Consider the following 24417-nt stretch of genomic DNA (forward strand, 5'->3'; position numbering starts at 1 on the left):
TTAGTTTGGTCAAGTTCAGAAGTATCAAAACCAAATCAAACCACAATAAATGGGTTCAAATCGGCTTTTAAACTGTTTTGTTTGATTTGATCGGTTATGTGTTAAATGCAACTTTACTCTTGTTATATTAATGTTGTTTTATGTATGTGGTGAATTGTATTATAAATAAGATTGAATGGTGAGAGATTTTTTTAGTAAGGTCAAAACACGTAATAATACACTACATGTCATTATTCAGTTAGAGAAATTTTTTTCTCAAATGTTCTTCAAATTGAATAATAATATGTAGCGTACCGTCTCGTATTTCGTACGAAAGACTTTTCAATGTATCTAAAAGATAGAACGGTGCGTCATATTATATAAGTAGAGAGAAATTTTGTTTTTCAAGTGTCCTTCCGCTTTGAAAATCACTGGTTCGAAATCTTTCCGGGATGGTAACAAAAATAGGGGTTAATTTTGGAATATATGAAATTAGAGTTGGGCCCAAAAGCAATTCCACAATTGCAGAGTCCAGACTCAAAATGGTCTAAATTTGTTTGCACCTGACTGCGGAGGGAGAAGTCTGAGAAGACAGAGAGAAGAGGGAGAGAGATGGAGAGCAGTGACGCTGCCATTGAAACCCAGAGACCCCAAAACCATGAACCCATTGAAGAGAAGCCGAAGGTGGTGGTGATAATGGGACCTACAGGCTCAGGGAAGTCAAAGCTGGCCATTGATTTGGCATCCCACTTCCCCGTGGAGGTCATCAACGCTGATTCTATGCAGGTCTACGGTGGCTTGGATGTTCTTTCCAACAAGGTCCCTCTGCACGAACAAAAAGGTCCTCACCTTCTTCCACCCACTCACTTTTTATTTTGTTTTTGAAAAAGAAACTAAATTTGAATTGGGAATTTTGATCGTGGAAATGGGTTGGTGCATACAAAATGTAGGAGTGGCTCATCATCTGCTGGGAACTGTAAGCCCGAATGTTGAGTTCACAGCGAAAGAGTTTCGGGACTCTGCCATTCCTGTAAGCAAATCCAATTCTGTTTTTTGTATTTATGGTGGTTTTTGCTGTTGTTTCATGTATGTGTATTTAGATACCCGTTGCATGTAATAAATTGTTACACTTTAGAGTCCAATCTTGATGAAAAAGGTGTGTCTTTGCCAGAAGATTGATTTTCATTCGAAATCAAGGCACTTGCCAAATTTATGTTGCTGAAGGATTGACATTGGTTCTTGCTATTAGTGTAGTGTTGGAGATTTCTTTAGAACAATTCCGTGGTCCCTAAGATCTATGAAGGAGAGGTAAGAGTTGAAATTTTTGTTAGGTGCGAGGTACCAACTGGGTTGCGAGCTAGGTGTACTTTCTAGGAAGTCTACAATGTTGGTATGGTTTTGTCTACACTGTGTTGTTAAGTTCAAGTTGGTTTATCTTTTTGATATTATGATATTATGTCTCAATCATGAATCGCTATGAAAGTTAAATAAAAAACACTGAGCGAATAGTTATTAGAACCCAATCTCGTAGAATCTAATCTTTCCAAACTTATGCGCAGACCAACTTAGGTCATTTTGAGCTGTTTTCTTTGAATATAGGGATTCTGGGTTGGTTAAGTTCATCATGTCCATTTTCTTTGACTTAGCAAACGGTCTAAATTTTCAATATCCAAGACTTTATTTTCGCTAGGAACCTACTGTCCAAGGATATGGATTATATCTGACTGTGGTCAGTTTTTTCCTCTTTGAAAGAACTGCAAAAGCGGGTTCTGATTGTTTGATTACATGTTGAATTTCTTTGATTGTTGGATAGCATGTTGAATTTCTTTTTGGATTTCTTGTACCATCCTGTGTTTTCTGTTTCATTGCTCTCTCTCTGTTCTATTTTCACGTTTGAAATATTCATCTATATTTCTGTCTGTATTTGTTTAAACTGACTCCGCATATGGGTTTACAGCTCATAAATGACATATTATCTCGTAACTGCTTGCCGGTCATAGTTGGTGGTACCAATTACTATATCCAGGTAGAGAACTGTTTCATTTTGTCAGTGACTAGTACCTTATTGCTATTTTTATTGTAAATAGATCGTGAGCACGATAATGTTCAATTTTTGTTAGGTTCAAGATTTTTAGTGGATTTGCACAAAATATGGTTGCAGCCATCTCTTTGGTGCATATTATTTATTCTAGAGTATACTGATATGTTGGCCTGATCTGAAGTTTACTATCCTATTTTTGAAAAATGCCAATTGTAGACCCTAGAAGTATTCTCAGGAATTCAAGAATTAAAAATTGATACAACACAGAGAAAGCTAAGGCCTTGTTTGGTTCATAGGGTGAAATCAGTTTTCATTATCCAGAAGAGTGAACCAAAACCGCCTTCATTTGTTGTTTCTGAAATTCTTAAAAGAGCTGCTGATTGGTAGAATAACATGTTCGCTCATCATCATCATTCTTATCATATTCTTCTTGTTTTCTCCAAGGACTGGGTCAATTAATTGGTTTGGTTTGGCTTGGCTTTTGGCATTCAAACCAAAACATAGTTTTTGTAAACGGCTATCCATTACCGAACCCAAATTCGGTTTTTAAGTAAATTCAATGATTACTAGACCAATAGAATCATATACTTATTGTAGAGATTTTAGAGAAGAAAGGAGTACGAGTAGCATATATCCAAGCTATAAAGGATATGCATGATGGAGCAAAGACGGTCAGAACTCATGAAGGACAAACCGAAAGCTTTCCCATAACTGTAGGGTTACATCAAGGCTCATCTTTAAGTCCTTACCTTTTTGCATTGGTAATGGATGAGTTAACGGGACCAATTCAAGATGATATTCCTTGGTGTATGCTTTTCGTAGACGATATAGTGTTGATAGATGAAACTCAGGAAGGGGTAAATGCGAAGCTTAACCCTTGGAGAGAAGTGTTGGAATCTAAAAGTCTTCGCCTAAGTCAGTCAAAGACAGAATATATAGAGTGCAAGTTCAATGCAAATGGAGGCCCAAATGAGTTAGGGGTGAGGATCGGAGACCAGGAAGTACCAAAAAGCGACCGCTTTCGCTACCTAGGATCTATCTTGCAAAAGAACGGAGAATTAGATGGAGACCTCAACCATAGAATACAAGTTGGATGGATGAAGTGGAGGAGTGCATCCGGCGTGTTGTGTGACCGTCGTATGCCACTGAAGCTCAAGGGAAAATTTTATAGGACGGGAATAAGGCCGACGATGCTGTATGGCACGGAATGTTGGGCAATGAAGCATCAACACGTACATAAAATGGGTGTAGCGGAGATGAGGATGCTTCGTTGGATGTGTGGGCACACGAGAAAGGATAAGATTAGGAATGAGGATATCTGAGGTAATGTAGGAGTAGCCGAAATTGAAGCAAAGATAAGAGAAAATTGGTTACGGTGGTTTGAACATGTGCAACGAAGGCCTACTAACACTCTGGTTAGATGATGCGACTATGGGACAAAGGTCCAGGGCCGAAGGGGTAGAGGAAGACTTAGGAAGACTTTGGAAGAGACTCTTAAGAAAAAAACTTAGAGTACTTAGATCTAACGGAAGACATGACACAGAACTGAGCGCTATGGCGTTCTAGGATTCATATAGCCGACCCCACTCAGTGGGAAAAGGCTTTGTTGTTGTTGTTGTAATATAAGAACTCTGTGCTAATTATTAGTCAAATATAAGTGAAAGGGTTCCAATAACTATACCATGCTAAGTAGAGTAAGTGCTAGAACTTGTAATACTATATATCTTATATGTTCACAATATATATGACTTTATTATGGATTTTTACAAATTTTGGTTTTCAAATTTCTTTTAATGGGTGCTATTATTGGCACTCCAAAAAACTTGTTGTGCACTCCAAACTTTCTATATTTAGAAAGAAAAATACACTTAAGTGGAATGCACAATTAGTTTTTTGAATTTTTGATTTTTGATTTCTGAAAACTGTTTGCCAACACCAAAACAAAGTCCCACAACTTAATCGGTTTGATAAACAGTTAAAAACCAATCTTCTAGTATCACACAAAGCACAAGACCTTCACTTCTTCCACCCAAAATTATAATTAGTGATGGCCTTGCACATCTGAATCTTTCCAGATTTCCTGAACATGGTTCTCAATGATTTTGATGATGATGCAACAATCAAGGCCATGCACAAAATATTTAGGGTGGGCCATGTCTTCGACTATGAGCTGGTGCTGCACAGGTGTTTGTTGGTAGCTGGCTTCATAAAATGAGCCAGAATCTCTCTTGATAAGAGTTCCAAAATGTTTCCCAATAGATCCTTGTTTAGTAAATAGTGAAAATGAAAGCTGAAAGCTGAAAACTGATTACTTTCCTGGAACCAAACAGGGCTTAAGCACTGACCACTTGCTTTTCCACATGAAGAGAAGGGTTGTGTGACCTTATGAGTGTGTAATTCTATGGTGGACTAATCTCAATGGTGACATGGAAGTTCTTTTAAAATAAAGAAATGAAATTTTAACATTTAACTTATGTGTTTCCCAGCTCACTTGTTCTGCTTTTTGTCTTGTTTTCTGTTTTCATATTACAATTCCAGGCTCTTGTAAGTCCATTCCTTTTAGACGAAACAGTAGAAGATATTGATGAATGCTGTTTAGGTGATTATCCAGGTAAATAGCAACTTTTGTACTTCAAAATTGTATTTTCACCATTAAGAAAATCTCATATTTATTTATTTGTTATATATTTACTTTTCTAAGGAAATGGGTCGTACAGGAAAATATACACTTATATTGACCTATTTTATTAATCTCTTGTTTTGCTTCCAGGAGATGGACAACCACAGGCTGAGCTGGTTATTGAAGTAGACAATTCCAGCTGTGGCTATGACTATCTTAAAGCCATTGATCCAGTTGCAGCAAACAGAGTCCATCCAAATAACCATAGAAAAGTAAGTTTGTGGCATAATATGTACTGTCGTCTTCCTGAATATATAGTGTGTGATGATTTTACAATCTTTTACTAGGTAATCTAGTATCCTTACAGTGAAAGAAATAATGGATTAGTCCTTCTACTGCAGGCACTATTTTTTCCTTCCAAAAAAAATAAGAAATACTCATGGTAACCATTCGAGCTCTAAGGATATGCCTCGTTTTGCAGATTTGAGACTCAATTTACTGTTTTTCCTAGAACCATTGTTATGATAGTCAAATTTAGATTATTTTCATGTCTTTAGGGTGACTCCAATTGTCAACCTTCTTGTCATGCGAAGATTTTATTCAATAGATGATCAAAAAGGGAAGTACAGGTGCCTTCAAATTAGATTGTTTTTGAAACAATTACTTTGTTACATGTCCAGAATTTAAGGATTGTTTAGTTTTATTTTTTCTTTTTATATTCTCAAATTTATACTTTCGGATAAATGTTATAAATGATTTTACACTCCAGTAGAAATTCTTTTATTTGTCCTAAAGTCTTATTTAAGAGTCCCATATTCGATGCAATGAGTCATGCAAACATACAGTTTCAATTGCTTTTATGTGCTGTTTATTCTTAAGTATCGTGTATCTGATACCCTGTGGCAGAACAGATGTATTTCAGTTCGACATCTTATGTTGAATCTTTTGCAGATTAGTCAGTACCTTAGTCTGTATGCTCACCATGGTGTTCTTCCTAGCCAACTTCTTCAGGGACATGCTGCCAAAGTGCGTAAGCTTTGTTTTCCTATTTTTTCATATATTCTGTGGTATTCTAGTTATATGCAATGTTATATGTATATCTGTTTCCTTCAAGGAGGATCTATTTTTTTAACTCAGATAGGACATCTTCATTAATCAAAGCGTTATGATTTTCTTTCGACATTTTTTAAAAGATAATAAGATATTATTCTAGCATGAGCATAATGGACCATTTCTGTTGCCCTTTATTTTGTGTACAACTTCCAAGTTCTTGGTTGCTCATATATTAGTTTTATTTATTTTTTATTTTTTATTTTATTTTTTTATGTATATTTATAAAAATTCACTCCCTTTCCACACTTGAAGTTGGAAGTGTAATTGCTTTGATGAGATTGGACCTCCCTATGTGCCTTACATATTTTAAATATAATAAAATTAATAAGATGAAAACAACATGATGTTTAATTTTTGCATGTGGCTGGGCAGAACTGGGGGCGAGTTGATAATTTCAGATACAATTGCTGTTGTATATGTGTGGATGCTTCCCTCCCTGTGCTGGACCAATATGTGGACCAAAGAGTAGATTGCATGATAGACGCTGGGTTGCTTAATGAAGTCCATGAAATTTTCAACCCAAATGCAGATTATACTCGTGGTTTGCGGCAGGCCATTGGGGTTCGGGAGTTTGAAAACTTTTTGAGAGCTTACATTGTTGAAGCCAGTGATGAAGGAAATCATTTGATAGATGAGTCCATGTCCTTGAAATCAGTAGACCTGGCTGATAAGAAATTGATGGAGAACATGAGGGAAATCTTGAAGTCCTTCAGTGACAGCCAACCCAAAATTGTGTTAAAAGAAGCTATTGATAAAATGAAAATGAACACCCGAAGACTAGTTCGTCGTCAGGTAAATAGATTTTGTCACATTTACCTGAATTCTTTATCTCACTTTTTTAATGTTTGTTTGCACCATAGAAGCATGCCTCTGGTGGTCTGACTTAACTCTCATAACTTCTGGCCAGTGTACATTTTCAATAAAAGTACTCCCGAGTTATGAACAGAACTTATTTATCTGACCACTTTTTCTGCTGTTATTCATCGTTGGAAATCCTTTAATGAATATGATGCCCTTGATATTGTGAGTGTTTTAACAACCAATTCTAGATCGTTTGAGGTATACGTTATCTCTTGCACTTCAAAGGTCTTTCCTCTTGATTGAATTTCTTTCCCCCCTTGAACATTTTATGGAGCGTATTGGCAACGAACCCTGTAGACCATCCCCATGGGGTTGGTGAAGGGAGGACCCCACTCCATATTTCATTTAGCTAATCTATACTCTGAATGATTATATATCTACAATCTTAAACAGTTTCGAAAACATAAGTGAGAACATTTGTAACGTAATTATATTGTTTCACAGAAACGAAGGATAAATCGACTGGAGACACTGTTTGGATGGAACATACATTTCCTGGATGCAACAGAATCCATATCCTGTATGCTTCTGTGTCTTATCTTTTTCCTAGTTTCTTTTTTTCGTTTGTTTCTCTTGTTTTTCAGTGGGACTTGGCGTAATGTTCTTCTACTCGTTTTTTTTCTTTCTTGTTTCTGATACATATAGGCAAAGCGGATAATACATGGGCTACAGAAGTGGTTGGACCTTCTGTGGAAATGATTAGATCTTTCCTCGATCAGGATTCAAGTTTGGTTCCTGATTCGGATACCCCAGATACCATTGGAGTGAATACGATGCAGCGGGACTTGTGGACTCAGTATACATGCAAGGTTAGGACTGGTTGACTGCGCAGGGGCACTGTTTTTGTTTGCTCAATTTCTCCATCCCGCATTGTAGTTTATTTGTGGTGCTTATATAGACGTGTCGTTTAGTTGACTTGGGCTAAGTTGGTGTGCAAATGACTTTCCATTGCTAGGCCTGTGGTGACAAGATCCTGAGGGGAGCACACGAGTGGGAACAACACAGGCAGGGTCGTGTCCATCGCAAACGAGTTTCTCAGCTTAAAAAGTCTCAAGGGTTTCTCTCACCGGAGCAGCATCAGCTGCCTCAACATGTAGATTGTAGTTAAAGAGTTGTTCACCTATTTTTCGACATAAAGAAGAGGAAAAGAAAATGAAGGCCTATATTATGGTTTCTCATTTGTGTCACTATGCCAGCGCAAACACTGAACTATCTCGATGCAATTGAGTTCAGAAGAATCGAACGCTCGAGGAAGAAAGACGGAGTCCAGATGGTGAAATTACAACTCAACCTTGCTAGGGTTTCAAGGGAAATTAGATGGATTAGGAGTTTATGAGGTGGAAATAAGGTGGTCTCCATGAGGACTCTTGCAGTTATGCATGCGAGTTACTGAGGAGGGTAGAGAGAGATGCAGAGATAAAAGTTAGTGATGTGAGTTACTGTGGGAGAGTAGTGAGAGATGTAGAGAGAAAAGAGGGGAGAGGAAGTGGGTAAATCAAAATTTTTTATCACCCTTAATTATTAAAAGTTTTGATCGCAGTCTATGTTGAGTGTTTGGTTGTCAAAGAATAGCATTATGAGTATTTTAGTTGGTAGATTTGCTCATGACTAAAAATGTTGCAGAATACGATCTCTTAGTGGGTCACTATATATAGATATATGTATAAAATGTTCTTACACATAAAAATAGTGCATATTGTTGTGACCTATTTTATTGAAAGGAGAGAGAGAGAGCGCGTCGGCAGGGAGAACAAAGAGAGTGAGGTAATTTTTGTGATGATGTTTCTCATCACTCATGCCTTCATTTGTAATAAACTTAGTAAGCTTACTTGCCTTGCAAGTAATAAAATTATAGAGGAATAAGATCTTGTAGATTACATAGGAATCCTAAAGACAATCTACTTATAATTTACACAATCACAAATATGCTATAATTAATATCACAATACTCCTTGAGTGTGTAAATACTCGAGTAGCTGTCCTATTAGATCTTCATTGATGATGCAGAACTAGTTGATGAAGTCGTCTCGTTTAGTCGGCACAATTAGCGAATGAGAGTCTCAAAACTAGTAGAATAACGCATATAGAAGTAAATTTCACAAAACCTAGCTATGGTAAAACCTAAGGTAGGAGGATTCATCTCTTCTAGGACACTTCCATAATCTAAAATAATATCATGCATTAGAATGGACGATTTAGCGATGGTAGGATTTGAACTAGGTTCATTAATGTCTGTCGTGGTTTTCTTTTTTCGAAGTTGTGAATCCCTTAAACCAATGGATCTGCTATGCTTTAAGGTAGGAACAGATGATTGGCTAGCCACTGATGTACCAAGCCGTGCAACATGTGCGGCCAACCGTCGCTCGAGGGCTCGAGGGCGGCTTGTTCTTCCATGGTGTGTTTCAACGTACGTGAGGCACATCTATCCTTGTAGGCAAGGTTACAGCTGGTATATGTGATCTAGTCACTTTTGCTAGATCAGTAAAAACTCCGACATACTTTGAGCAACACTCTATAGATCTAAAATACGTCACACTTCAATTTCAAAATGTACGATGCAGAGATCTAGAATTTGCGGTGCAGGAATCTAAATTATAGAACGTAAGAAACAACATAAATAAAAACATAGAAAAAAACCATGTCCTGTTGACTAGTGATCATAGCAGGGCCGAAAATAATTGAAGCTAAGAAACCTATTACTTTATAGTTATAGTAGGTAATGGTCATTACATTGTCGGTGGAGCAGACAGTCTGGAATGCATATGCCCTCCTTTTCTGTTCGAAAGGACCAGTTGTTCAACTAAGCAAGCAAGGCAGCTGATTTCCTTTAAAAGACTAGCTATGCAAGACGGGCTGCCTCTATTTCTACTTTTGTTCAATCAAAATGGACGCTATCTTTTTGGTCTGATGATACGAAGATTTGGAAATTATGATCTATTTTAAGAATCATCATATTATATAGGGTGAACTATCAATTTAGCTCATGAATTATCACATCAGTGAAAAATTAGACTTTTAAATTATTATTTTTAAGAAAAATCAGTCATGAATTATAAAAATCTGTCAATTACATCCTTAATATTATATTCAAAGCTACTATATTCAATTTTCCGTCAATTTAAGTTACGTTAATTGCATATGATACATCTTGGAGGGTAGATTGATAGTTTTTCATAAAGAAATAGCGTATAGGGTTAACTTTGGAGGGTAAATTGGTTAACTTTGTAGCGTAAATTGGTAGTTTTTCATAATAAATAGTGTAAGTTAACTTTGGAGGGTAAATTACATGTTAGATTCGCAACCTATATGAAATGTTAAGGGCTTAATGAATTTAGGGATTTATTTTACCGAAAAAATAATTCAGGGACTTAATTTGCACTGGGTTGATAGTTTAGGAACTACATCGGTACTTCACCCTATTATATATGCGCATGACTTAAGTGTCAAATTTGACTCATAAAGTGTCAAAAAGCGTTTAGTAATTAATTCGATATTAAGTTGTAACTCATGACATAAATATTAAGTTGTCATTGGAAATCCAAACCCTGCAATTTGTGGCTCATGAAATAGTTCGGTTTACGCTTAACATGATGGATTTTTACGCATTTATAAGTTAGTGTATAAGCTTCTTACATTAACTTTGATGTTACTGGTTGCAACTGGTTCGGTGGAGAAAGCGTTTTTCATTATGAATATTGTTAAAATACCATTGTGTAACAGAACGGGAGATCAATGGTTGAGTGATAGCTTGATTGTTTACATTGTGTTTGGACCCAATTTTGCACCATCAGTCTGAGTAATCGAGGCCGTTAAATGAACAGGGTCCTAAGCCGTTGGATGTGAATATTAATGTGATTTTCAATTGCTTTACATTATTATGGTTACGATAAACCATGGTAATTAAATAGTTGGAATTATCCTGATCATTTGAAGATTATGCCGTGCATTCAGGTGTTGAATGAGCGTGTGATCAGACAGTTGTTGAAGAGATAAAGAATGAAAGAATATTCTTTTTGTTTTCTCATTTAACCAAAACAACAATTTGCATGCAGACGTGGAATAGTTGTTAGATAAGGGAATAAGGAAAATAAAGATGAGAATAAGGAGTCAAAGGATGGAATTACATGTAGATAGGTTGTGGCACGTAACTTCGTCTTGGGATTTGGTGATGATATTTCATCAGTTATAATTACATTTTAGAGTTTAAGTTGGTGAAGGAATGATCATGCATGCATGTGGTCTTTGTTAGGGGAAGTATACATGATGGATTTGATTGGTGAGGTGATTGCATGGAGATAAACTTGTGGTGACGTGATAAGTTTCGAATATAAGGATAGGCCTTAGCCTATGGCACGGATCAACTTCACTAGTTTGAGTTGCAAAGGAACTCTACGTAATCATCAGGCCAGGCCAAGGTAAATATGTTCTATAAATGCAGAAGCATGAACGACTGAGGAGAGACCTCCAATTTAACACACAACTGCCCTGCGCAAAACCTCTCAAACATCTTGAGATTTTTTATTTTCTTTTTTCCGCCGACACATCTTCAGTTTGGATAAACAACATTGTGAAGGCAACCGGCAAACATCTTCAGTTTGGATAAACAGCACTGTTGCCGTAGAATCAGTTGTTCCCAAAGCACCTTCAGTTTGGATAAACAGCACTACGTCAAGGTCCACTGGTTATCTATCCAAGTCTCGGTCGAGAAGGATTTTCGAATCCTTATTGGCAAAGGTTATCTCATTAGCCTTCTCGGCGAAGTGAGGTGTTACCAGGTTACTACATTCGGCACCCTGAGAGTCGAATTTGATATTGAACTTTGCAGAACTAGTAGCCTTGTCTTCAGGCTCGAGAATCCAAAGGCCGAGATTTGTTCCTTCCTCGGCCGCAATCACAAGATCAAGAAGTCAGCAGCGCACTCAACGCAACATCAACAAATTTTACTCCTTGGTCGAGCTCAGCCGACGAGTTAGCACGCCCCGCATTCAACCGAAGGACGTAGTTAGTTTATTAGTTACTCGGCCTGCACGCCACCTAGGCTTTGTAATTTTTAGGGTCAACATTTTGGCACGCCCAGTGGGACCCAGCGTTAAAATTACGAAGTTCATATGATATATCAAGATTCCAATCCGGCTCCACGTAGCCGATTGTACGAGCTCCTAGAGGAATTGAAAAAACACAATGAGGAACGAAAAAGATCTTTGGAAGTGGAAAAAATTCTTCGTGGCCATACAGAGATGCAAAAGTCATTCGCTTACATGTTGAGAATAAAAGCTCCTGTTACCTTGCAAGAGCAATGGGTAAATGAAGATAGGGCTCGATTTAATACCTGGCTAGATGGAAAATATTTTCCTTACGTTTTCGACTACAAATCGATTCCATTTGAGGAATGGTTGGTTGAAAAGACCCGGGGGCAATTTTCCGCTCCAGCCGTAATCAGACATCGGCCTAAGAAAATTGTTAATTTGGCCGAAGAACAAAGGCCACCTATTTTTCTGGTCGAGACTGAAAGTGTGGTAGGCCTAGAAGAAAATGTTCAAGTTTCTGAGCCAAAAATTGACTCAGAAAATGATTTGTCACAGGAGTGTTCTAATGATGAACAAGTTCGATACACGGCTTCAAACGGAAGAACCACATCAATTGATATGGTAATTGAAGACATGATCTTAGAAGCCGAAACTACGCCAATTGATATGATTATTGGCGATAAAGCCGATATGGAGAAATCCTATTCGGCCAAGTTATTTGAATTAAAAGCCGAAATTAACCAAGTAATTATGCCTGGGGGGGGCATAATAATGGTCAAACACATTCGGCGGCCGATGATAACAAATATTTCACCGAGTCAAAAATATTTGGAGATCATTCTTTATTTGGCCTAGAGCAAAATGAAAGTTTTGATATAAAAAGATCTTGGCTTGGAATAAAGTATCGTTGGCCTCCTTTTGATTATGATTAGGTTGTTTTCATTTTCTTTTGCTTAAAAAAAAAAAAAAAAAAAAAAAAAAAAAAAAAAAAAGAATAAATTATTTTCTTAACCATTCAGCCTTTTAGGCCGATGCATAAGAAAATAAGGGGGGCAATAAGTGGTGTGGCAATCCAACTGATGGTGTGCTCGACAATTGTGGTCGAAGGAATGGAATTTTAATGCTGAATACATTTTTTCGGCCACATGGCTCGGCCGATTCTCACATTTTCTGAATTGTGTTCATTTAATTATTATTGGTGGTCTTCGGTAGACTACTTTCGGTCAAAACCCACGCCAAATCAATTTGTATAAGGTGGGTATCCTCGGCGGTTAAAAAGAATATTTACAGTATGCTCTACACTTGCCCATCTTCGGTCATTCTTCCTTCCCATCGCTCGACCATGGGAGTTCAGTTTTTCCATGAGAAATTATTTGGTTTACATCTCCACTTACATGAGCTTGGGTGCGCCAAGGACAAGTTTTGTCGCGGTGTAATCGATGCACTTGGACTGGGGTGTGACTCGGAGACTAGGCGAGTTAAGGTGGTCAAGCACGGTGGTTGGTCAAGTTGGGTCGACGATTCGACGACTTACTTTTATAGAAGGGGCGAGATAATTGGATTCCACTTCGGCTAGCACATATTTGTTTACAGCCGTTGGTCTGCAGAGTTTATTGCCAAGTTTCGGTTCGCCCAACAAAGTTGACATTCAAGTAATTGGAAGTCGTGGGTGTTGTTTGCTGAATTATTTTGTGTTCGGTGGAGTTTGTTCTCATGGAGGTCGGCAATGTTAAAACTAATGCGGAGCTTGGATTCGGCCCATGGTGTTGCATACACTTTGCTTCTCGCCGAATCAATTTGTTAGTTTGGTGGAGGTTTGGTCTCACTCTCACCGAATGGCCCCAAATAAGAAGTCGGGATTTACCTTATTCGGTGCAATACTGAAGAAAAAGAAGTATTTCCCCTGTTGCTCGGTGAAAGATGGCAGAAAAGAAAAGAGATGTGCTTGGTGATTTCAGGAAGTAATTCGGCGATTTTGCTATCTTACGAAGTATTCGACCGACACCATGTTCAGTTTGACACTGGTTAAGATTGAGTTTTTGGGTTCCCGGCAAAAATGGTTTTGCTGTGAGGCAGAGATGGCGTCAGTTATTGATCTGCTATAAAAATGGTAATCGTTCGAGGCTTCTTGACAGTGTTGGTTGATAGCCATGAAAATGGAATTGCAGAATTGTTTGACCGAGCTCGGTTAAATCTGGAGTTTTGTTTCGTCTCTCACGTTTATAAGTGCTGCCATGAAACCTTTAAATAGGCCAAACCGTATTACATTCGGTGAGGTTTGCACTGAAGGAAGAGAAATGTGGGAGCATGCTGACTTGTTTGCCCAATCACAAGTGAAAATAAGTCAGAAAAGAATGAAAATGTGATCGACATATGCATGTGCATTAGCATTACTCCAGTTCAGACGGTGGAGCTTGCCATCATCCAAAACATGAGATACCATGTGCTTTATTGGAATGCATGGCATTCTCCCTATTCACATGCTGGAATTTGTTTTCATTTGAAAAGAAAAGTGTCTCTGCGCATGTGATGTGATGTGATTTCGTCAGATGGAGTTCCCAGAAAGAATAATGTGGTGCTTGGTTCGGCGATATTTTTCGGCCTTTCATACTCAGACCGAGAAATTTGAGGATATCAAGGAAGGACAATCAATTTCCTTAACCGTTCGGCTTACAAGCTGAAGCCCAAGGAAACTGGAGGGCAATGTTTGGACCCAATTTTGCACCATCGGTCTGAGTAATCGAGGTCATTAAATGAACAGGGTCCTAAGCTGTTGGATGTGAATATTAATGTGATTTTCAATTGCTTTACATTATTATGGTTACAATAAACCATGGTAATTAAATAGTTGGAATTATCCTGATCATTTGAAGATTATGCCGTGCATTCAGGTGTTGAATGAGGGTGTGATTAGACGGTTGTTGAAGAGATAAGGAATGAAAGAATATTCTTTTTATTTTCTCATCTAACCAAAACAACAATTTGCATGCAGACGTGGAATAGTTGTTAGATAAGGGAATAAGGAAAATAAAGATGAGAATAAGGAGTGAAATGATGGAATTACATGCAAACAGGTTGTGGCACGTGGCTTCATCTTGGGATTTGGTGATGATATTTCATCAGTTATAATTACATTTTAGAGTTTAAGTTGGTGAAGGAATGATCATGCATGCATGTGGTCTTTGTCAGGGGAAGTATACATGATGGATTTGATTGGTGAGGTGATTGCATGGAGATAAACTTGTGGTGACGTGATAAGTTTCGAATATAAGGATAGGCCTTAGCCTATGGCACGGATCAGCTTCACTAGTTTGAGTTGCAAAGGAACTCTACGTAATCATCAGGCCAGGCCAAGGTAAATATGTTCTATAAATGCAGAAGCATGAACGACTGAGGAGAGACCTCCAATTCAACACACAACTGCCCTGCGCAAAACCTCTCAAACATCTTGAGATTTTTTATTTTCTTTTTTCCGCCGACACATCTTCAGTTTGGATAAACAGCACTGTGAAGGCAACTGGCGAACATCTTCAGTTTGGATAAACAGCACTGTGAAGGCAACTGGCGAACATCTTCAGTTTGGATAAACAGCACTGTTGCCGTAGAATCAGCCGTTCCCGAAGCACCTTCAGTTTGGATAAACAGCACTGCATCGAGGTCGACTGGTTATCTATCTAAGTCTCGGTCGAGAAGGATTTTTGAATCCTTATTGGCAGAGGTCATCTCATTAGCCTTCTCGGCAAAGTGAGGTGTTACCAGGTTACTACATTCGGCACCCTAAGAGCCGAATTTGATATTGAACTTTGCAAAACTAGCAGTCTTGTCTTCAAGCTCGAGAATCCAAGGGCCGAGATTTGTTCCTTCCTCGGCCGCAATCGCAAGATCAAGAAGTCAGCAGCGCACTCAATGCAACATCAACAAATTTTACTCCTCGGCCGACGAGTTGGCACACCCCGCATTCAACCGAAGGACGTAGTTAGCTTATTAGTTACTCGGCCTGCACGCCACGTAGGCTTTGTAATTTTTAGGGTCAACACATTGAAACAAATGTTTTTTCTTTTATTGATAATGAAGCTATCATGCTACATTTTTATGACGAGAAATCTCGCCGACAACAATTGTAACTTCGTTTGTATTGATAAATTATGAACGACATTAATATTGTTTATTATCTAAAAAGATTTGGTTGTCTGCATTTATTTTTATAAACTCCCCCTTCCATCCTAACAACCCCCACCCTCACCCTGACAGCCGCCCGAATAATTGCCTGCTGGCCGTCCTGACAATTCTTAGTTGTGCCACTGAAGTAATGAATTTGAAAGCGTTACATGGGGTAACACAAATTAATGAAGTAATTATGCAATACCTTATGCTTGGGGAGTGTAGTGTGGACTCAATAATTACGAGATCAAGTCTTAATATTTGATTTGTACGCCACCACATGTTAAAAGAGTGGATGCTGAGTAGGGAACGTGGGATGTTTTTTATTTTTTATTTTTTATTTTTTTTATGGAAGACCAGCTGATGGCTTCAGTTAGCATGTAATCTACATGCTAATCTACATGTAGATTTATGTCAAAAAAAAAAATGTGTAACCGTCCCCAGTGGCCCTATGCATCCATCCATTAAAGAAAACAGCATTATTTTGCCGGAATGTAAATGAAATGTGTGTTGGAAAAATAAGGTAGGCCCAACTGCTGCATTAATCACAACAAAAGTTCATAAATAGTCATCCAATTAATTACACAGATATAATGCATATGAACGATCATAGACAATGCCAATGCAAATGATTAAGGGGCAGAAAAATCTGTCGACCGAAAAAAAAAAAGGGTTAGAAAAAATTGAAATGGGTGAAGACAAATGTTCGATATTATGTTCTTAAGACAAGTTTCAAGATAAATGTTTTAACAACGTCAAAGTAACATTATAGAATTTATTATTCGTCAAATGCTCTTAAACGGGTAAATTATATGTACTACACTAGAGCCTTAGAGAGTTTGAATGAAACATTTTCGTTACTGTTCATTTTTAAGGAAAAATCATATTTTTACTTTTTTCTGATACTATTCACTACATATTTATTTGTCATTTTTCATTAAAACTAATTTTTTTTTAATTTTTCGTTAGTTTTCATTTTTAAAACTCGGGCTAAAATGATACTTGAGGAGAAAAATTCGTGTTGGCCAAGATTCTCTCCATAAATTGAGCTTGGGATGAAGGCGAGTCTCACCGATGCGCGCGCCACATGCCACGCAACAAAATGTCAGTTGCTGGGACTTAGCGCTGACGTGTTTGTCCGCCACTTGCAATGAGCCGAACGACTTTATTAGCTTGCATTTTTTGATCTAACCCACACAATTGCACATGATTTGAATGCAGAGAAAACTCCCTTTCAATTTCCCGAAAATTGTATCCCGATATAAGAATTAATCATACATTGGATTGACAAATACACTTTATATCACCTTTGTAAGATTCCTTAAAGATGAGCATGTGACATATCATCCATGCATATTAGGTTCCAATAATACACCCTGGAGCATATGGCTAGGACATGGAGAAAAGTCCAGCAGTAAGACCAAATGAATTATAGAACTAGGAAATACACACACACACACATATATATATATATATATATGTTATATAAAAATATACCTTACAAGGACGAAAAAATGATATTTAATAGACGTTTTAGAATAGTCACAGCAGTTCTGCAAAGCAATAATAGTCCTCATTGAGGATTCTCTACCCTCCTATTTCTATCCCCTTCAATCTTCTCCTCTCACACATTATTTTTTCTTTTCTTATTATCTCTATAAAAAAAATCAATATAAGATGTTGACGTGACTTAACCGTGACCGTTCAAATGAGAATGGAAAGGTAAAGAGATTAGGAGGGTAGAGAATCATCCTCCCTCAACATATCCAGTCCCACAAGAGTACTGTAATTTCAAACAATATGGGCATAAAGGAACACAATCATCGTGTTCATGCGCAAAAGCAAAGTTATGACAATAGAACTGGACAAAATCTGAGTGTGCGGTTAAGCGACTAGGTTGCTGACTAGTGGGACTATAGCCCCATAGAAATATTGAGCAAGAGATATTGTTGTCCCAAGATTGAAGACTGATTGATATCCTCCAAACAGGGTCATTGGGTGTGACAGTGGACAGGCAGGAGTAGGACTGTTGAGGTTGACACACAAACAATCGTTATGTAGGGTATTATAAATTGTGGACTTTGGGGACTCATTTTTCAGCTTCATGCGCAGTAGAACTAGCAAAAAACATTATGGGGGAGTTCAAGCATTTGGTGATTGTTAAGTTCAAGGAAGATGTGGTGGTGGAGGACATTTTGAAAGATCTGGAGAAAATGGTTGCTGAGATTGATGCTGTTAAGTCATTTGACTGGTAATTAATTCTCTACTTTTCTTGTTAAATATTTAATATTTGAAACGTTTATGTTGTCAGACTGTCATTTAAGTGGACATTCCTACACATAAACTAAAAGCAAAACAGTTTTTTACCCATGGGCACCCCATTTAAAATCAAAACAATAAATTATATGATGCTCTATAACTGTAAAATAAGATCATTAAAAGTCACTTAACAAAACAATGTTACTGATCGCGAACATATGTTCGATCCTCGCCGGTGTGCTTTATTCTTTCTCTTAGGGGACAGGACTTGGAAAGCCCAGAGATGCTTAGGCAAGGGTTTACCCATGCCTTCTTGACGACATTCGATAAGAAGGAAGATTATACTGTGTTTGTTGGCCACCCTAAACATCAAGAATTTTCAGCAACATTTTCAACAGTTCTAGAAAAGATTGTGCTGCTTGATTTCCCGGCTACTCTTGTCAAGCCACCACCCAAGGCACCGGCGGAGGAACCACCAGCTACCCTGAATGATCAGAAGTAACTTAAAAATTGCAAAACTATGTACCCAATAGAACTGAATATGATGAAGTATGCTGCTTCTGCTTGTGTGTGTGTGTAGTTTTTAGTTTTTTTTTTTTTTCTATTAAAATTATGGGTTCTGTTTAATTATGGCAATGTCAATGATTTTTAATGTAATTTCAACTTGTGTGAAACTACGTTACGGTCATTTTGCCTCTCTTGAGGATTCATGAAAGGACATGTAGCTTAACCGAAGGGATTTTGTTAATTTTTACACTTGATGTCGTTCTAAAAAAAAGATAAACTGATCTAAAATCGAATGTATATGTTTATCTTTCTTCTCACATGACATTTCATGTAAAAAAAAGATAAAAGCATCTTAAGAAAAGAGATAAGCACAAACATATATGTACTTGTTGAACTTAAAATTTAGTCTATCAAAAAGCAAAAGATGGTATATGTACTTTTGACTTTGCTGGCTTTAGTTGTCGTGGCTCAAGAAAGGGTATTACTAGCAATGCTTCAGGGTCCCATGTAAACAACTTGTCTGCGAGAAACAGAGAATTAAAGATTCAAAAATTGGAAAGATATTGAGGAAAATAATGGCCAAAAGAAAAACCCTACTCAGAACTCATCAGAGTGCCATTTTATTACAAAATCTTAAGGTAAACTTCAAATACGTATAACCATCTACAAATCGTAACTTATAATTTCCCATGATCAAACGTGTGTGATTAATTACAGTATTCAGTAAAAAGTCATGTTTTAACGTTAAACAAAACAGCGACCAAACATAGAGAGATCTGATGATCCATCAAAAAGCATAACGTCGGCAACAGTAGTGGGTGGAAAAGGAGGAAATCAGGCAGCAGAATCTAAGGGATGGAGAAGTGTCACATTCCATTGGGCCACGGAAAAGTGGGATTGCAATTGCAAAACTAAATACACATTCCTCCCAAAAGTCCACAAGAAAATTTGAAATCACAAAGTAATATTCCTCAAAAGATTGCAAAGTAGATTCTCTGTTATCTTCATCTTCTTTGCTTCCTTATAACTCTATTGAAAAGTTGAAAACAACCTAACAGTGCAGTGCATTTGGATATGCAGACATTCAAGAAAATCTGCCTCCTGCATCCTGCCCTTCTAGTTCTCCATTTCTGGTTAACAACTTCAACAATCATTTGTGACAAACTCAACGCTCAAACACCCTTTTCGAAACCAAATTCAACTGCCTTTTCTCCGCTAAACCGCATTTTTGTTTGCAAATCTCAAAAACTATACCATAGTGATAGAACCTCTATTAACCTGTTCCCAATTTCCTACACTAACTACAGATGTAAAAGTCTGATCATCTCCGACCCTTCTTGTTCATCTCCACTACAATATGCCCATCCTAAACTTCGATCCCCAAGTTTTCGTTCTCCCAGACAGTCCAACTCACTTTTACTCTACAACTGCTCAAACAAAAACCTTGCTCCATCAGCACATTTTCAAAATGTCACCTGCCTGCATGCATGTGGAGCTTCTTCAAAGATTCAAGAACCCAAACTTGATGGGCTTACATTGTCCTCTTGCTTACTAGTTCATGATCTCACGAAGCTAGACATGGGTTTTCATCCAAGAGATCTGAATTGCTCATGTTACAGCAGGGTGTATGAAACACCTTCACATGGAAACAATGAAGGATACGGGTTGAAGACAAGGATGTTTTTCGACATCCCTGACCACGTTCCTAATATCTGCGACGAGTGTCAAAAGCCTAATGGAAATTGTGGTGCTGGGTTGAGGTGCGTATGCCACCCAAAAGAGTGCAGTAAGTGCCTAGCTTCATAAAGTGTGAATTGGAGATATATATTAATTAGATTCATCAACCATTTAAAAACTAGTATAATTAATGTGGTGTTTCTAATGATTTTAATTTGCAGAAAACAAAGTGATTTCAAAGGGTGGATCCATCACCAGTTCTGGTAATATCCTCTTCTCTTTGCTTACTCTAGTAGTAGTGATCGTTTTGGATCACTGAAGTAAGAAAGTTAAGTCCCTATGTATTGGTCTTTTTTTTTTCCTTTACTTTGTAGCTGTAAAAAAGAAACCAAAAGCAAATTTTGGTTGTTGTTCCCATTTCTCTTCATCTGTCTGTCCCGTAAAGATTCGTAGGCTCCATTTGGAAGGAGAAATTTGAATGAAAGGATTTGGATGTGAAAAGTTTGCCACATAAATTAGAAATCATTAAATCAATTGTATTTGAAACAACCAGATGTAGGAGTGAATCTTCAGTAGGCAAACTGTTAAGGAAATACATGATATATTTGTACAAGGAAGGCTATTCAATTCCCACTTCCACTAGCTACTTCTTTTGTAAAGGAACTATAAGTTGAGGTACAAGTATTACAACCTTCATGATTTACTGTAAGGTACAATCTGCTTTAACATGAACCTAATTAATCCACGGTATTTGCAGCAGTACTCAAACCAGCATAATTCCTGATACCTGAATATGTTTTCTGGCCAACCCTTTGTTGTAAAAGGGAACATGACAGGCAATGACATAAAAGAATAATTATACTCAAAATCTAGGAAGTGAAAAATATGACCTTAGTTAAAAAAGCTAAAGGGCAATGATCAAGTCGTGACGAAACATGCCACTGAATTTTAATCAGTAAAATTCCAAAAGAACAAAAAATGAAACACTCATCTCTCGAATAACTTCCTAACAGCAATACATGAGGAAATAGAAATTGACCTGCAAAATCTCGATACTTGTAATCCTTCACGTGAAGGCTCTCTGAAGCACCGTCTCCCAATGCAGCATCCCCTTTGTAGGTACCTAAAGTTGCTTCTGAATTCGCTTTGCACCTAGCAAGCCCACGCCTTTAGGGTACTCTGCTACAGAGCCCGCCCAAAAGAGAATGAAAGTGACCAGGGTTTCTTGGTATTGAGCTTGTTCATAGCATTCAAATGGAGGGTAGCTTCCTCCTCACTCTGCCCACCCGAAAGAAACACCACAGGAGGAACAGCTGGAGGCATTGTTCGCTGCAATGCCCTTACTGTATGATAAGCCACGACCTCAGGTGAAACCTTCTTGGCATCTGAACCAGGGGTAACCATGTTTGGCTTCAAAAAAGTCCCCTCGAGAAGGACATGGTGATCGTTCAGTGCTTTATAGCACGCTGCAACGGCACGCTCAGTCACATCTGTGCATCGCTCAATGTCATGAGATCCGTCAACCAATATCTCTGGCTCAACAATTGGTACCAAGCCATTCTCCTGGCAAATGACAGCATAGCGTGCCAAGCCATTGGCATTCTCATTTATAGCAAGCTGGGTTGGCTCGTTCGGGCCAATCTTGAGTACAGCACGCCACCTTGCAAATCGGGCACCAGCTTCATAGTACTGCTGGCAGCGCTGGGCAAGACCGTCAAGACCCTGAGTTGTGGTCTCACCATTAGTTCCAGCAAGCTCAACAGTGCCCTTGTCAACTTTAATTCCAGGAAGGACCCCACCGTCTTTGAGGATATCAACAAAGGATTTACCGCCGGCTGTTTTCTGGCAAAGGGTTTCCTAAAAAAGGATCACACCGCTGAGATACTGGAGTGCACCGGGGCGCAAAAGAGGAGCTCACGGAGGGCTCGCCTGTTGTTGTCATTATTCTCGACATTTATACTTAACAGACGCTTGCCAATTGTGCCCGTTGATTCGTCTGCAGCAAGGATTCCCTTCCCAGGAGGACCAAAGTAGGCAGCATTGCTGTTATTTTTGGTCTCCCTATATGAATTATTTTGGGGATTGGGACTGGAAGCTGCAACAACATCAAATATTAAAATAAAAGTATAGAACAAATCAGAACAAATCAGGCTACACAGTATGCTTTCCTTGTAACTAGAGTTACATTGATCCCAAAAATATCTCGGAAAATTGAGAAATGGGCCAAACCATATGGACCAGTACGAAAGTGGCATGAACCTAAGATAGCCAGGGCAGGAGCACAAGTACATCTGTAAAGGGTCCAAACCTGGGACAGTGCCGAAAAATATCTTGGAAAATTGAGAAAGGGCAAACCATATGGACCCGTACGAAAGTGGCACAAACCTAAGATAACCAGGGTAGGAGCACAAGTACGTCTGTAAAGGGTCCAAACCTGGAACAATGACCAAAAATATCTCGGAAAATTGAGAAATGGGCCAAACCATATGGACTCGTACGAAAGTGGCACGAACCTAAGATAGCCAGGGCAGGAGCACAAGTACGTCTGTAAGGGGTCCAAACCCGGGACAGTGCGAAGAAATGTCGATTACGCCTAGTAGGAATGAGTTGTGGCGTGTCACAGTATAGTTTACATCTCAACTATCGCTAAAAGAATTTGTATGATTTTTATAAGATGCATTTCAACAGCAATATGTCCAGACAAAATGTATCATCCATCATTATCAAGATCATCGAGGGGACTGCATAATGTGATCAAAGGATTGATCAGAACCAAAAGGTGTCCCCCAAAACACAGTTCTAAATTTTAATAAACAGATATTTGAAGCGGAACTAGAATCTTTTGAAACAAAAACGACATTAAGGAATGTCCTTGTGAGAGACAGCTCTTTCAGCAGTTCTTTCTATTCCGCTGAAGCCCTAAAATTCTCTTGTCCTCACAATTCTACTCTCTTCTATGAAGTAGCAGAAGAAAAATCATAATTTAACTACATGATTGTACATGATTGTTCTTAGTTTGTTATCAATTATTTGCAATTTACTACAAATATCTTATCAATTTAGATCCAAAATATCCCGAAGCCGATCGAAGCAAACCTCAAACCAAACAACTGCTAAATCCCATGCACATAATCAATAGCCTATCAAAATTAAAATTCAACAAAGACGAAAGAGAAGCAGAAAACGAAGAACGTAAAGAGAGTAATTTTAAGGTTCGTTTTATTTCAAGATTTAACTGCTTGTGCAAGTGTTAGTGCAGCATGAAGTGGTGGACATTGTCGCCACATACGGTGTGTACTCAACGCCGATAGAGAGGGCAACGCTTTAGGCAGTTTCTTTGACGTTTTTTTTGTTTTCTTTGTTTTTCACAATCTTTGACTCTTTCTTAACAAACTAGCCTCCTGCCACACAATTAGCTCTTTTGATTTTTTATTTGAAAAAATAATAATATATTTGAAAAAAAGTTAGTCACGGGAGTGGGGTTTTTTTGTGAATTTCTATTTTATTTGAAAATACAATGGAATAGGGCAATTTTGGGATTATAACTTGTTGCCTTATCCCTTCATATTCTTAACAAATAAAAAAAAAGATTTAAAGAAAGGGGTGTGATATCCACACATCCTTTTTTTACTTCTCACACACCTATCTAATTTTCGGTCATCGGATCAGATGGATTGAAGAAGATTAAGGGACAAAAATTAACAAGGGATGTATGGATAGCACACCCTTAAAGAAAAGGTTTCCCAAACTTTTTTTTAACTAAAAATCACCTAATAAAATAATTTAATAAAAATAGATTGAATATTAATGAAAAAGACAAAAATTTAATATAATAATAAAAAGAAAAAAATAATTGAAAAAACAAACGATATTATCTATATTAGGGGAGGGGTATGCTTAGTCTCACAATGAGCTAGTAATAATATGGTTCAAATTTGTCTTTGACGAGAATCAATTTAAGCATATAGATTTAAGCAGTTTAAGCAAATCTTAATAACTTGAAAAATGAATCAATTTAAGCAAAATTTGGAGGACGCAAACGTCCCCTTTTAATCAATTTAAACATATCGATTTTCATGTTTTTATTCAATCATAAAATATAGCAACAAACCATGTAAACTTGTCTTAAGATTGTTGGAAAAATAGGGTATAATTGCTATATTAAATCACAT

General features: G+C 37.8%; 3 protein-coding genes and 1 pseudogene across 5 annotated transcripts; 3 read left to right on the forward strand and 1 right to left on the reverse strand.

Moving 5' to 3' along the window:
* The first annotated feature begins 420 nt into the window (after positions 1-420).
* Positions 421-8229, forward strand: IPT2 (tRNAisopentenyltransferase 2). Of its 2 annotated transcripts, XM_068454830.2 has the most exons (10): positions 421-820; positions 930-1009; positions 1937-2005; positions 4559-4631; positions 4791-4912; positions 5592-5666; positions 6126-6545; positions 7059-7134; positions 7260-7423; positions 7570-8229. In XM_068454830.2, the coding sequence occupies exons 1-10, from the start codon at positions 592-594 to the stop codon at positions 7720-7722; spliced, it is 1461 nt and encodes a 486-aa protein (XP_068310931.2). In that variant the 5' UTR covers positions 421-591; the 3' UTR covers positions 7723-8229. The 2 variants fall into 2 exon arrangements, with proteins under 2 accessions (XP_068310931.2, XP_088547360.1); XM_088691234.1 differs by lacking the exon at positions 1937-2005.
* Positions 8230-17638: 9409 nt separating this feature from the next.
* LOC137714868 (stress-response A/B barrel domain-containing protein At5g22580) lies at positions 17639-18796 on the forward strand. Its single transcript, XM_068454023.2, has 2 exons — positions 17639-18053; positions 18320-18796. Exons 1-2 carry the CDS (start codon positions 17935-17937, stop codon positions 18561-18563), a joined length of 363 nt encoding a protein of 120 aa, XP_068310124.2. The 5' UTR covers positions 17639-17934; the 3' UTR covers positions 18564-18796.
* An 803-nt stretch (positions 18797-19599) lies between these two features.
* Positions 19600-22762, reverse strand: LOC137714867 (fructose-bisphosphate aldolase 6, cytosolic pseudogene; annotated as a pseudogene). The gene has a single exon (XR_015960844.1). The product of XR_015960844.1 is annotated as a fructose-bisphosphate aldolase 6, cytosolic pseudogene (transcript).
* On the forward strand, positions 19643-20746 carry LOC148698111 (uncharacterized). The gene is made up of 2 exons (XM_088691235.1): positions 19643-20354; positions 20467-20746. The coding sequence occupies exons 1-2, from the start codon at positions 19643-19645 to the stop codon at positions 20562-20564; spliced, it is 810 nt and encodes a 269-aa protein (XP_088547361.1). The 3' UTR covers positions 20565-20746.
* Positions 22763-24417: the final 1655 nt, after the last annotated feature.

This window comes from Pyrus communis, chromosome 3 (assembly GCF_041283825.1).
Source record: "Pyrus communis isolate YQ-2024b chromosome 3, ASM4128382v1, whole genome shotgun sequence".
NCBI classification, from domain to species: domain Eukaryota; kingdom Viridiplantae; phylum Streptophyta; class Magnoliopsida; order Rosales; family Rosaceae; genus Pyrus; species Pyrus communis.

Coding starts and splice junctions, on each gene's coding strand:
- LOC137714868 (XM_068454023.2), top strand. CDS start 17,935: ATGGGGGAGTTCAAGCATTTGGTGATTGTTAAGTTCAAGGAAGATGTG. Junction 18,054..18,319: donor GCTGTTAAGTCATTTGACTG/GTAATTAATTCT, acceptor TCTTTCTCTTAG/GGGACAGGACTTGGAAAGCC.
- LOC148698111 (XM_088691235.1), top strand. CDS start 19,643: ATGCAGACATTCAAGAAAATCTGCCTCCTGCATCCTGCCCTTCTAGTT. Junction 20,355..20,466: donor ATGCCACCCAAAAGAGTGCA/GTAAGTGCCTAG, acceptor TTTAATTTGCAG/AAAACAAAGTGATTTCAAAG.
- IPT2 (XM_068454830.2), top strand. CDS start 592: ATGGAGAGCAGTGACGCTGCCATTGAAACCCAGAGACCCCAAAACCAT. Junction 1,010..1,936: donor TTCGGGACTCTGCCATTCCT/GTAAGCAAATCC, acceptor ATGGGTTTACAG/CTCATAAATGACATATTATC. Junction 5,667..6,125: donor TTCAGGGACATGCTGCCAAA/GTGCGTAAGCTT, acceptor GTGGCTGGGCAG/AACTGGGGGCGAGTTGATAA.